This window comes from Lactuca virosa, chromosome 5 (genome assembly GCF_052849685.1).
Source record: "Lactuca virosa cultivar CGN04683 chromosome 5, Lactuca_virosa_CGN04683_v6, whole genome shotgun sequence".
Taxonomy (NCBI): domain Eukaryota; kingdom Viridiplantae; phylum Streptophyta; class Magnoliopsida; order Asterales; family Asteraceae; genus Lactuca; species Lactuca virosa.
In genome coordinates, this window is record NC_136430.1 from 128,049,636 (window position 1) to 128,061,883 (window position 12,248).

Genomic DNA, 12,248 nt, shown 5'->3' on the forward strand with positions numbered 1-12,248 from the left:
ATCTCCTTTTGCTTCAGGAAACGCAACAGAAGCGATAGTAGACAAAATAGAATTAAAGTAGCTAAAACTTGATCTCATAGAAATAGGAGACGCTACTTAAGATTGAAATTTCACCATTGCGGATCCATTGTGAACGAAAACGAATCGCATCAATCAGATGCCTCCATCAGTGACTGCACATTCGAGACTCTAATTTGACCACCAATTTGGCCTCAAATCACAAGGAACATATTTATTTTGAATGCCCAGTCTCAAATCAGCATTCAACACAATGAGATAAGAAACGACAGTCTGCCTCCTTCTACCTGTATTGCTTCAACTTGCTGCTCCTTTGTCGCTAGGATGTCACTCACAAATCCAATTATCACCTTCATCTCTAGCCACGATGAATCAGATGACCAATTCAAATTATATATCAACATTTTTTCTTCATCCTCCTCTGAATCTAAGTTGCATGGAAACGGATACGGCAACGGAAACGAATATGGAATGGAAACGAATATGGAATGGAAACGAGAAACGACAAAACTCAAAAATTCAAGATAGGGATACGGTAGAGATATGGCAATATAAAAGTATTATATATATATATATATATATATATATATATATATATATATATATATATATATATATAAGAAATTTCAAAATAAATATATATTGATGTAAAGTGTAAACTGCAAAAATACTAAATCTTTCAAAGGTAATTAATTATCAATAATCAAATCATTTTCAAAATCTGGTTCATCGAGTGACAGATCGGCAACCTCCAAAAACCCTACATCTTCCATTGAATCAAAAACATCTCCACCCACATCCCACATCTTTACATCATCATTCGGATTCCTTGACAAAAGTCGGAGATTATTGTGAATGCAAACTAAGTCTTGAGCATGACTTGTAGTCAACTTGTTCCTCTTAAGCGAGTGAATAAATGCATAAATACTCCAATTACATTCCACACAAAAAGAAAAATTAGGTTGTCCAAGTAATCTAAAAGCCAAAGTCTGGAGAAAATGAGTTTGAGAACCAAAGTTAACCCATTAATTCTTGGGTTCCATAGTAGCCATCTTTGAAATGCTTGTTAAATCCTCAAAATGACCACTCTTCATTGAAAACATTGCGTACTCATCAAGGACTCTGCTATACTTATCATCATTAGGAAAGAACCTTTGAAAACATGTCATCCTTTCTTGTGAAATTTCTCCATCCCTACGTGGAGCACATATTGTAGAATCCTCAAGTAACCATGCGTTACTATAATATCTACAACATTAAAAAGTTAAAACATAAGTATATAATAGAAATCAAGTGTATAATTTAAAATTATATACCTTTGATTTAAAGATTGAGCTAAACAATGTAGGGGAGTGTTATTCATCGCCCATCGAGCCACTAAAATACGATGCACAACATCATAAAAGCAACTTATTTGAGATGTCAGACATTTTTCTTTCTTGTAAATCTCAATCTTCACTTTCTTAATCATTGAATCGCACATCTCATACACCAAGTGTAAACATGGCTTGCCGATGTCAGAAACTCTAATCATCTCATATACAGGTTCAGTGAAACTAAGAATATATGCTACTTTGTCCCACCATTCATCATTCAAAATATATTCTTTCACAAAGTTTGCTTTCTCAGTGTCATCTAATCTATAAGAAGACCATTCTTTGCTTATGACCATAGCTTGAAGACCTCTTTTGATAAGTTTCAATCTCCTGAGCATCACAATGATGGAGGAAAAGCGAGTATTGGAAACCGAAAGCAGACTAAGAGGAGTAAACTTGGTGAAAATCGAGAGTCTCATGTTATGGTTCATGACGAAATTTGTTATTGCAAGCGCATCTTCGTGAACTTTTTTTTATCCAACTGCATTGTTTATATGTTAGTTCATTTGTTTCCACATTCCTTGGTGAACAAATGTTCTTCAAAGCAAGATTAAGCGTGTAAACAACACATGGCGTCCAATAGATTTGAGGAAATTGACTCTCTATAATCTCTCCAGCCGCCTTAAAATTTGCTGCATTATTAGTAATGATTTGCACAACATTTTGATGACCAATTTCATTGATGTCTCCTTTTATCAATTCAACAATATAAAATCTATCTTTTACTTCCCCAAAATAATTCACTATCTTTAGAAACAAAGGACCATTACCTGAGGTAGCCATGAAATTAATAAGAGGTTTTCTTGTAGGATCACTCCAGCCATAACTCACAATAGTCACACCTTTTTCTTTCCATGTCAACCTTAGTGGATCCAATAGCCTGTGAACTTTATCTTTTTCTTTTTGTAGTAATGTTGTTCTTAGCTTATTATAACCAGGAGGTACATAACCATCAATTTTGTTGTTAGCAACAAATTGAAAAGGCTTGAGATAGTGTGGATTTCTTTTAAGATTAAAAGGTAAACCTCCAGTATAAAACATCCTTGCTATTTCTTGATCCAGTTGGTCCCTAATTTTAACACCAAAAGCTCATTCAATAGGTGTTATAATACCTTTTCTTTTCTTAAATCCAACACCAGCTTCACATGGCAACTCGACTTCTTTCGCTTGTGACTTGGCTTTCTTCTCTTCATACGCATCTTCTAATAATTTCATCATAAGTTTGTCAGTCGTACGTTGTTGCTTTTTGCAAATAGAAAAATCCCACTACCTATATTGCAAATAGAAATACAGGCATGAGAAAATCAGAAAATCATAATCCAAACACTGCAAAGATTACCTTTTATACAAAGAAGATGTGCTCTAACTCTAGAATAGGATCCTTGTTAGGGTTCACTGCAAAAGTTACACTTAAATTTCCAACATCCTCCTTCTCCAACAAGTTTTTCCAGTTTACTCACATAGTCCCACAATGGAGGTTGGTCTATTGATGTAGTTGATGATGATCCTTGTGTTTCTTGTTCTTGAGAAGCTATAATCAATAGATGAATGATGATGCGTGATGGTGAAAGGTTATCAACGACGATTGGGATATAGAAACGTTTTTGGAGTTAAAAAGTCGATCGGTTTAGGAATTAGGAGAATATGTATACCCATTAGCAGTTTTTGGAGTTAAAAAGCTCATGGAAAACCTAAAAGAAGATAGAAACATTCACGAAACTTGAACGAACGTTTCCTGCATTCTCGATACTTCAACGAAACGTTTCTTCGACGTATCCTTGTCGTATCCAACTCCATCGAGTTTCCGTGCATAATAGCTCTAAATCAATTAAGTGTCTGATAGAAAAATCAAGAGGAGGGATACCGATTTAGGGAAAATAGAGAGGCGATATCAAGATTAGGAACGGTCTGATGATTGAGATCCAGAAATAATGGAGAAAACCTATTATGCCCTTGGTACATGTGATTCCCTGTGCAAGAGGTATAAAACGGTCTGTGCACCGTTTTTTAATATAATCCCTAGATATAACCATCCAAGGATTACAAGGGTGATTATGTGGTTAGACTATGTTTTTTGGTTATATTTTGAACCCTCCTCTCTCTCTCTCTCTCTCTCTCTCTCTCTCTCTCTCTCTCTCTCTATATATATATATATATATATATATATATATATATATATATATATATATATATTCAAAAAAATCGACAGCAAAAAAAAAAAATAGTAGCCAGTAGATTAAAGTTGAATTTACAGTTCTTTTTAAACGAAAGAGTTTTCAAATAAACGATCATTTGTTATTCAACATCTCATATAGACACATGGCACAATGGGAATATACTAGTGTTTCTCCAGTTACGCAAAGGACGATACAATTAAAACGCTAATAGTAATTCCTTGATTATAATGAGAAGATTTAGTATGGTGAATGCCATGAAAGTGGTAGGGTAATGTTGCATGATGTTGTAAATACCGATTATGGGAGTAGTTAATGTCCATGCACCCATGATTGGTGAGAAGATAAAGTTCACTCGTGCAGGACCACAAGTTTGAAGCGATAACATAATAGACTCTATTATGTAAAAAATGTAAAATAAATAAATAAAATAAAATAAAAATAAAAATAGTAAAATATATTGCTATTTTCAGCACTTTACCATCTCTATTTGCTTTTATCAGTGGCAATTGGTGGAACAAGCACCGGCCATCTTGGTAACACAAATGGGATCACAGAACAAAGACTTTGACCGCGGTCAATCGGTTTACAAGCAAAATCCAGCCTTCTATTCAGAATATTATACGACACAATATGCTCAGGCTCCATGCAATACAAATACACAACATTTGGATTCAACGGATGAAACGATAAAGGAAGAAACCATCCGTCCAACAACCAATTACTCAATTCCAGATTGTTAGAATGAAGATCGCTACGTCTCACCTTAAACTCACAACACCATTCTCCTTTCTCATAATCCTTCATAGACCACATGCTGAACAAATAGAACTGCTTGCGACCATGAGCCACCTCGAAATAACGAAGGGTCCCTTGGCTCTCCCCACATAATTGAGAAGAACTGTCTAAATACTTACTCAGGAGATCTCTGTCATCTGGGAGTGGAATTAGGCGAACAGATTTTGGATCTTTGTAAGGATCAAATGCAAGCATGCCATAAATCCCCTCATCATAACTAACTAACCAATGGAGAGCCCCGTAACAATAGATTGGGTGACCGACCACATTCCACAATCGGATTGGAATATCGCAAGGTAGCTTGTAGATGATCCATTTGCCTGTTCCAGATGAAAACATCTCTATATTGACATAATTCGATTGAGATTTAAGGAGTTCGACCGTAACAATTGTATAACCAATAAGCGTATAATCTTCGTTGACCCTAGTAATAAGCCCGTCACTAATGGGACCTATTAATTGGGGTTTCCTGCTAGGTAAAGTGATCCATTGTCGAGTGAGTGGATCACAGATGTAGTAAACAAATGTTGGCAACCACGCACAACACAATATCAAACCATTACTCATAGCTAAAACCCTAAATTGATTTTTTGCACCGGGTTGTTGTTCTTCATAGGTAGCAAGAAAAAGAACAGAAAATTCGGACGAACTGTGGATTTTAGTACCAAGACGATTAACAAACTCCTTGAAGTTCGGTAGCCAAGTGTACCTATCCAAGATTCTGATAGATCGCGGGGATGAATTAAGAATGGAGTAATAGAATCGGCAGAAGGAAGGGTGAGAAATTAGGGTTTGCCAATGCTTGCACACACTTTTAAAACTAAAAATAGATTTCACGGGTAATCTAGCGAGAATTTCAATAAGCAGCGAATCAGGAAAGTTTCGAATATCATACCAAAACAATTGTTTGCTCTTACGCGAAATATTGGTAAGCAGATGTTGCTGAACAATTCGGTTCTCATCGGCATCATCGTTAAATTGACTTCTTGAATTACTGTTATCGTCGTCCCCCATGAACCGCAACTGGTAATTTTCGTATGGTTAAAAGTGAATTCAGGTTTAATTGAGATGAGGTAGGGTTTAATAGGGTTGTAATGGATTGCTGGACAAGACCAGAGTTAATCACCATTTAGTTGATTTAATTTAAGGGTTAACAAACTAGGAGGTAATATCGTTTTAACTTTGTCTATATTAGGTCCTTAAGGTTTTTTTTTCGTATATATTACACTAAAATGATTGTTATTAGGGATGAGATTTAGAACCGGAAAATCGGATCAGAACCGAAATAGGACCGGAACCGGAACCGTTAGAACGTAACATGTAGAACCTGTCCGGGTCCCGAGTTTAAATAATGGTTTTATCCGGGTTCCGGGTAATCCGGGTTTCGGGTCCGGATAAACCTGGTTTAAGAACCGGAACCGTGTTAGGAACCGGAACCGGAACCAATTTTTGTGAGACGTTTAAAACATGCATATCTCATTCGTTTAAGTCAAATTGGCATGAGGTTTTTTCCAGAGTGTAGTTTATAGTTTGAACTTGATTTTAGACTGTAATTTTGTCATTTTTGGGTTTATATTCATTGACTTACAGTCTCTCAAAGTCGGGATATCAAAGCTGGAAATTTTATGTTTTTCAATTTTTTTTTTTTTTGTATTCTATGATATGTAACGCTTGATTCACGTATGAATCATATCTCAAAAATATTGGAATTTTGTGGGAACTCGACGAGTTGGGGAGCTCCAACTCGTCGTGTTGAGAATTTTGTGGCAGCGGGTTTTAATGACCCAACTCGACGAGTCGGGGAGTCCCAACTCGACGAGTTGGCGGCTGAAGATGAAACCCTAATTTTAGGGTGTTGCACCCTATTTAAAGGACTTAACCCCCTTGGTTGGCCTCCTTACCAACCCCCCTTTGTCCAGAAACCCTAAGTTCGTTTATCCTTTCAAGATTGAGTGTGTGAGAGCTTTGAGAATTGATTTTGGTGATTCTTTGGAAGGAGCTTGGAAGTTGGAAACATCTAGCTTAGAAGGAGTATAGATCCAAAAACTCTTCACCAATAACAGTCTTCTTGAGATATAAAGTCGACATCTTGTTTTGTGTCACAACTAGTATTTTAAGGCTAGGAAATTATTTCCATGTGTAATTACTTCTGATGTATCTTGTAACCTTAAGTATGATGTTATACATATTATTCATTCAACAATGGCAATTCGAATCAAAACTCACTTGTGTAAGCCCTAAACCTAATTCAATGCACTACATTCACTCAAATTTGGGTTTGAAACCCTAACTTCCCGGTTCAAACTTTTATTGGACCAGGATCCTCTTATTGGGCCTAGTGGACCAATAAACCCTCAACTTGATTCTTTTGGGCGAAGTAACCTCATTTGGGCCCTAGTTGGACCCACATTCATTAAGCAATAGTATTTTGGGCCATAAGACTCTTCATGGGCCTTATTGTGCCGAAAACCATTCAATTGTTTTTCATGGGCCGAAAACCCATTCCTTTTACTCATTTGGGCCGAAAACGAGTATGAGGGCCCAATGGGCCGAAAAATTTATTTTTGGGTTACACAAATTCGGTTGATAATCAAATATGAGCCCAACATCCAAATTTCTTTCCTCCCTCACCTCATTCTCGGTTTTAATAAAAAAAGAAAAAGAAAATTTGAATTAATTTGAAATTAGTGACACCTCCTTATTGCATGGAGGATATCCATGCAATTAACCTCCTATACATCTAGAAAATCCCATACTTTTATGCAAGCTCTCCTCTCTCTTCTCTCTTCTTAATCCTATCCGAGAGCACCCACCATCACCCTCATTTTTCCACTTCAAACTCACAAAAATCCCTTCATATCTCTCTCAAGAACACAAAGCAATCTTTCCCTCTTCCTTTTTTAAAACCGTGGGTGTGTGGGTTAGCTCAAGAAGATCACATCAAGCTTCACATTCTTGGTAAGTTACTTCATAGTCAATATGTTAAACTTCATCTTTATGCTAAGATTTCCACTCATAACATTTCATTTTGTGTTCAAGCTTCCTAGAACTCCATAGATTCGAAAACTCTCTTCAAAAAGCAAACTAGGACTGATATCACCTTCATTCCCTTCCATTTCTTCATCAAAACTGATCCATCACCCCAAGGTGAGCTTCATACCACATTGTTTTCGGTTTTACTATGTTTTGGGGGAGAATACAAGTTGGTTTTGTGTTAGATCTAAGTATTTATGCATGTATGTGTGTATTTTCATGTTATATGGTGTGAATATGTAATGAAAGCTTGTTAAACTTTCATAAAACTCGAAATACCTACCAAATCATGTTGATGTTAGTAAACTAAGATATTTGAAGTGACTCTACATAATGTTGAAAAGTCTTAACATGCAAAAGTTACTAGAAAAACAAAGAAATAATGCAAAAGGGCCATTTTTGACAAATAAACAAAAAGTGAGCCTTTTATGATAACTCACGGTTTTGAGAGGACCAAAAGAGTTATTTTGGATAAAAAAATACATTTCTATGACATTCACGGTTTTATAGGGATCAAAAGTGTTATTTTTGACAAATGGGCTTCTTCTGGGCCTTTACGGTTTTAATGGGCTAAAAGGGTTATTTTTCATAAAAAGGGACCTTATTTGAAAATTCACGATTTCATAGGCTTAAAATGTAAATTTTTGGCCTTAATGGACTTAAAATGTCATTTTTATCAAAATGGGCCTTATTTACAAACTTTCGGTTTTTATTGGGCCTAAAATGTCATTTGAAATGAAAATGGGCCTTTATTTTAAATTTTTGGCTTTAGTGGGCCAATTTATTAAATTTTGACAAAAGTGGGCCTTTATTGAAAATTTTCGATTTCTTGGGCCAAAAAGATCATTTCTAAGAAAAGTGGGCCGTTTATGTCATTTTTAGCACAAATCGGACTAAAACGATCATTTTCATAATAAATGGGCTCTTTACGACATTTTTACTCGAATTGGGCTTGTCACACCCATAACATGCTTATTGGGCTTGTTATACTCATTACATGCTTATTGGGCCTATTATGCTCAAATACATGTCTATTGGGCTTCGTATACTCATTTCATGTTTATTGGGCCTTATAGGCCCATTGATTTTCTTATTGGGCCTCACGACTCATTTTATGTTAATCGGGATAATAACAAACAATACTTGACACTTTGCTAAAAACAAATGGTATTTTCATCCCCAATGTTTTGTAATTAAATGCATACTCGAATCATTATTTTAAAGCGGTAAACAATGTGATACACTGTTCGTATAAACTTAGTTAAGGTTCTTGTGAGACACGCCTTCATCCGTACATACCTAGTGTACAACCTTAAGTCCTGTAGTTATAACCAGAGTCTCCTGGAGAGAGAGAGAGCGAGAGTTTATGTATAGATCTATACGGGGTTGACCACCCCACACCTGAGTTGTTCGCTACAGCTAGACTAGGCCAGTTTAGGGTGACAAATATCTTATCTTAAACAAGCGACACCTGAAAAACGTCATGACAGGCATATCAGTCACATCAAGCATGGTTATAACGACTCGCATAGAGATTAACAAACATAATAAGTTTATGGAATACATATACTATACTGTTGATACACGTACGAACTATTCATTTCTACAACACTCGGGTCTTATGGTTTTAAGACTACAACTCTTTTACAAGCAGAAGATATCGGGTTTTATGGGAAATACATTATACACAACCATTTACTTACTACATAAAATATAGGGTTTTCTGGAATTCTCTCTTTATACATTTTCAAAAACATGAACACACATGCTTTAATACAAGATTTGAAACAAAACTCTCAAACAAATTTTACGGAAAATATCGGATTTTCTGGAGTTTACAAATGATACAAAACCTTTCATACAAACATGCTTATGAACTCACCAACATTATATATGTTGACATTTTTTTCCAAATAACTTGTATTCTCAGGGAATCGTTAAGCAGGTTGGTCGTCAAGAACACGTGGATTTTGTGTATTTTTGTTATCATCATACATTCGACATTTGGAATGTAATTTGTAAACCAACACACTGATGTAAACTATGATGGTTGTTATATTTCATGTGTGATGATGATGTTGTATTTGATTCATTTATATACATTGTGATGATATTACAAGATGAAGTCACCCGCCCCCAGACGTTTCCGCCGTCTGGTTCGTGGGTGTGACAGATTGGTATCAGAGCAATGTTTATAGTGAACAGGCATATTTAATCATACAAGATATGCAACTATAAATACATTGGGACTAAAATACTCTGAACAAATAATAATAATAATAATAAAACACATACCTATGTGTGCATTATTACAATAAGAAGAAAAGGTCTTGGAGGAATTGAACATCACGGTTAAACTCGGGCAGTTATGTAATCGTATTTGGGGTAAATATGGCCTGATCAACTATATTTATTTAAAATACGACCAACATGTGCTTGGGAGTGATCGTGGTGGGAATGAATCTAGAAATTTACCAACCTCGTATCCAAAAAGTTTTAAGAAACCCAAACATAAACAATTAAAATACTATAGGAGTATTCTTACATGCTATCCATTTTCTTGCATTCATATAGTTCTGTGCAGACTCTATAGCCGGATTTCATCTACCCGGAGATCCTTATTTCCCCAACCAGGGGAACGGAGGATGGCTGGAGCCGGAACCAGAAGAGGAACCAGAAGAAGAACCAGAAGAGGAACCAAAAGAGGAACCAGAGGAAGAACCCGAACAGGGACCAGCAGAACCAGTGGTGGACTCAGAGGAGGAGGAGGAGTATGACGGGGATGATGCAGATGACTCGGACACAGAGTCCGAAGTCATCAATCTGCCATACGTAGCTAGGGTGCTCCCGCATAGGACGGGTCCCAACGGCCCTACGCCCCCATGGGCACATGAGATCTAGAGATGGAGCAGGCATCAGGGGGTGCGTCCCCTATTCGGCATGAACCAGGACTATTACGACCTTAGTCACGGGGGACCTGCGGATCGAGCCCTACCAGTGATAGTCAGGAGGACGCAAGATATAGGTGAGCAGGCACATGCGACCGCCGGGCAGATGGTTGCAATGAGGGCTGCGGTAGAACGCGCAGAGAGACTGACTCAGGAGGTGGTTAGGGACTACCAGGAGAGACAAGCAGCGTTGGAGGCCCGGCTACGTGCCACCGAGCGTCATTTAGCCAGACTTCAGGGCGCATCCACCTCATCATCAGCACCACCAGATGTCGTACGCCACGACTAGGAATTGCTCTCTTTTCATCACCCATATCGATAGGATTCTCTCTCTTTTCATGTACTATTGTATGTAGGACCGACTCTATGAGTAAGTGACTACACTACTCATAGAGCCGTTATGCTAACAAATTTTATTTTCTCTATGTACTGTACACCTTCTAACGCGAATTTTCATGTATTGTACTACAAAGTTATCATTAATGAAATGGTTCTATGTTTTATTTATGATGTTATCTGTTATGTGTTCTATTATCATGATATTGTATGAATTCACTCATATGCACGACCGAACCACCGAAACCGCTATATGCCAAAGGAAATCGAAACCACGAACTGCTATGTACTTACCATCTTTCTGTTCCATGACAGAAGATGCCTCGAAGATACATTCGTAGAAACAACAACACGCAACCGCCACTGCCACCCCCGCTGGAGGTAAACTCTGCTGCATTCCAGGCAACAGTATCGGCTGCGGTCACCGCAGCATTGGCTCATATTCATAATGGAAACAATGGTGGCGGAAATGGTCAAGGAACTGGAAGCTCAAACCAAGGAATGAATCAAGGGCCTACAAAGATTTCTCAAATGCCAAACCTCGAACAATCAATTGAACTGGTGGTGTGATAGCCTTGAAGCGCTGGATTGCAAAGACCGAGCCCGTCTTTGAAATCTGCGAATGTCCGGAAGAAAGCAAGGTGAAGTTCACAGCGTGCAGATTTGTTGACCAAGCCCTATCCTGGTGGAATGGTCATGAAGAAAGCAAGGTGAAGCCCATGACTTTGCCGGTCGCAAACGCTATGCCTTGGGGAGAACTTAAGGAGATGTTGATGGCAGAATATTGTCCCCGTGGGGAAGTGCAGAAACTAGAACAAGAGTTATGGAACCTTACCGTGCAAAACTCAGACATCGAGACTTACATCTCAAGGTTCAGTGAATTAGCCCTTCTGTGCCCGGGTATGATCACTTTAGAGGGAAAGAAGATTGAGCGGTTCATTTGGGGATTAACTTCCCCAATCCAAGGAAACGTGATTGCAGCAAACCCTGAGACTTTTGACAGTGCGAAAGGCTAGATCAGAAGCTTTACGATCATAGCAACAAGAAGAGTAGCAAAATTGCTGAGACTGAGACCAAGAAGGAAGGGAATAACAAGAAGAATGGGGAAAACAAACGAAAGGGGCGACAGAACTAGGGATCCTCTAAAAAGCAGCAAACTGTAGCAGTCCACGCTGCTACCGCTCAAGTTACACCAGCCCTAGCTGCCATAGCCACATCTTCGCAAACTACTACCAAGCCTTACGCAGGAACCTTACCGAAATGTAACAAATGCAACTACCACCACAATGGCGAGTGCAGAGAAATGCAGTGTACCAACTGCAACCGCAAGGGGCACACCGCGCGGTATTGCAGATCTCAACCCTAACAAAACCAACAGCCCAACAACAACAACAACAATAACCCCGGAGCCAGTCATACTTGTTATGGATGCGAAGGAACTGGCCATTTTAGGCGAAACTGCCCCAAAGCCAACAACCAATGAGCAGGAGGATCAGGCAGGGTCCTGACATTGGGTCAAGGAGAGGCAGTTCAAGACCCGACGGTTGTTACTGGTACGTTTCCCC

At 38.1% G+C, this 12,248-nt stretch overlaps 2 protein-coding genes across 2 annotated transcripts; both read right to left on the bottom strand.

The window, feature by feature from the left end:
* Positions 1-707: 707 nt before the first annotated feature.
* Positions 708-2,435, bottom strand: LOC145111727 (uncharacterized). Its single transcript, XM_079047979.1, has 5 exons — positions 2,165-2,435; positions 1,925-2,083; positions 1,335-1,860; positions 1,068-1,266; positions 708-1,007 (listed from the first exon to the last, which is right to left on the bottom strand). Exons 1-5 carry the CDS (start codon positions 2,433-2,435, stop codon positions 708-710), a joined length of 1,455 nt encoding a protein of 484 aa, XP_078904105.1.
* Positions 2,436-3,817: 1,382 nt separating this feature from the next.
* Positions 3,818-5,418, bottom strand: LOC145116326 (putative F-box/kelch-repeat protein At1g15680). Its single transcript, XM_079052670.1, has one exon. It carries the CDS (start codon positions 5,378-5,380, stop codon positions 4,055-4,057), a length of 1,326 nt encoding a protein of 441 aa, XP_078908796.1. The 5' UTR covers positions 5,381-5,418; the 3' UTR covers positions 3,818-4,054.
* Between the last annotated feature and the right edge of the window lie 6,830 nt (positions 5,419-12,248).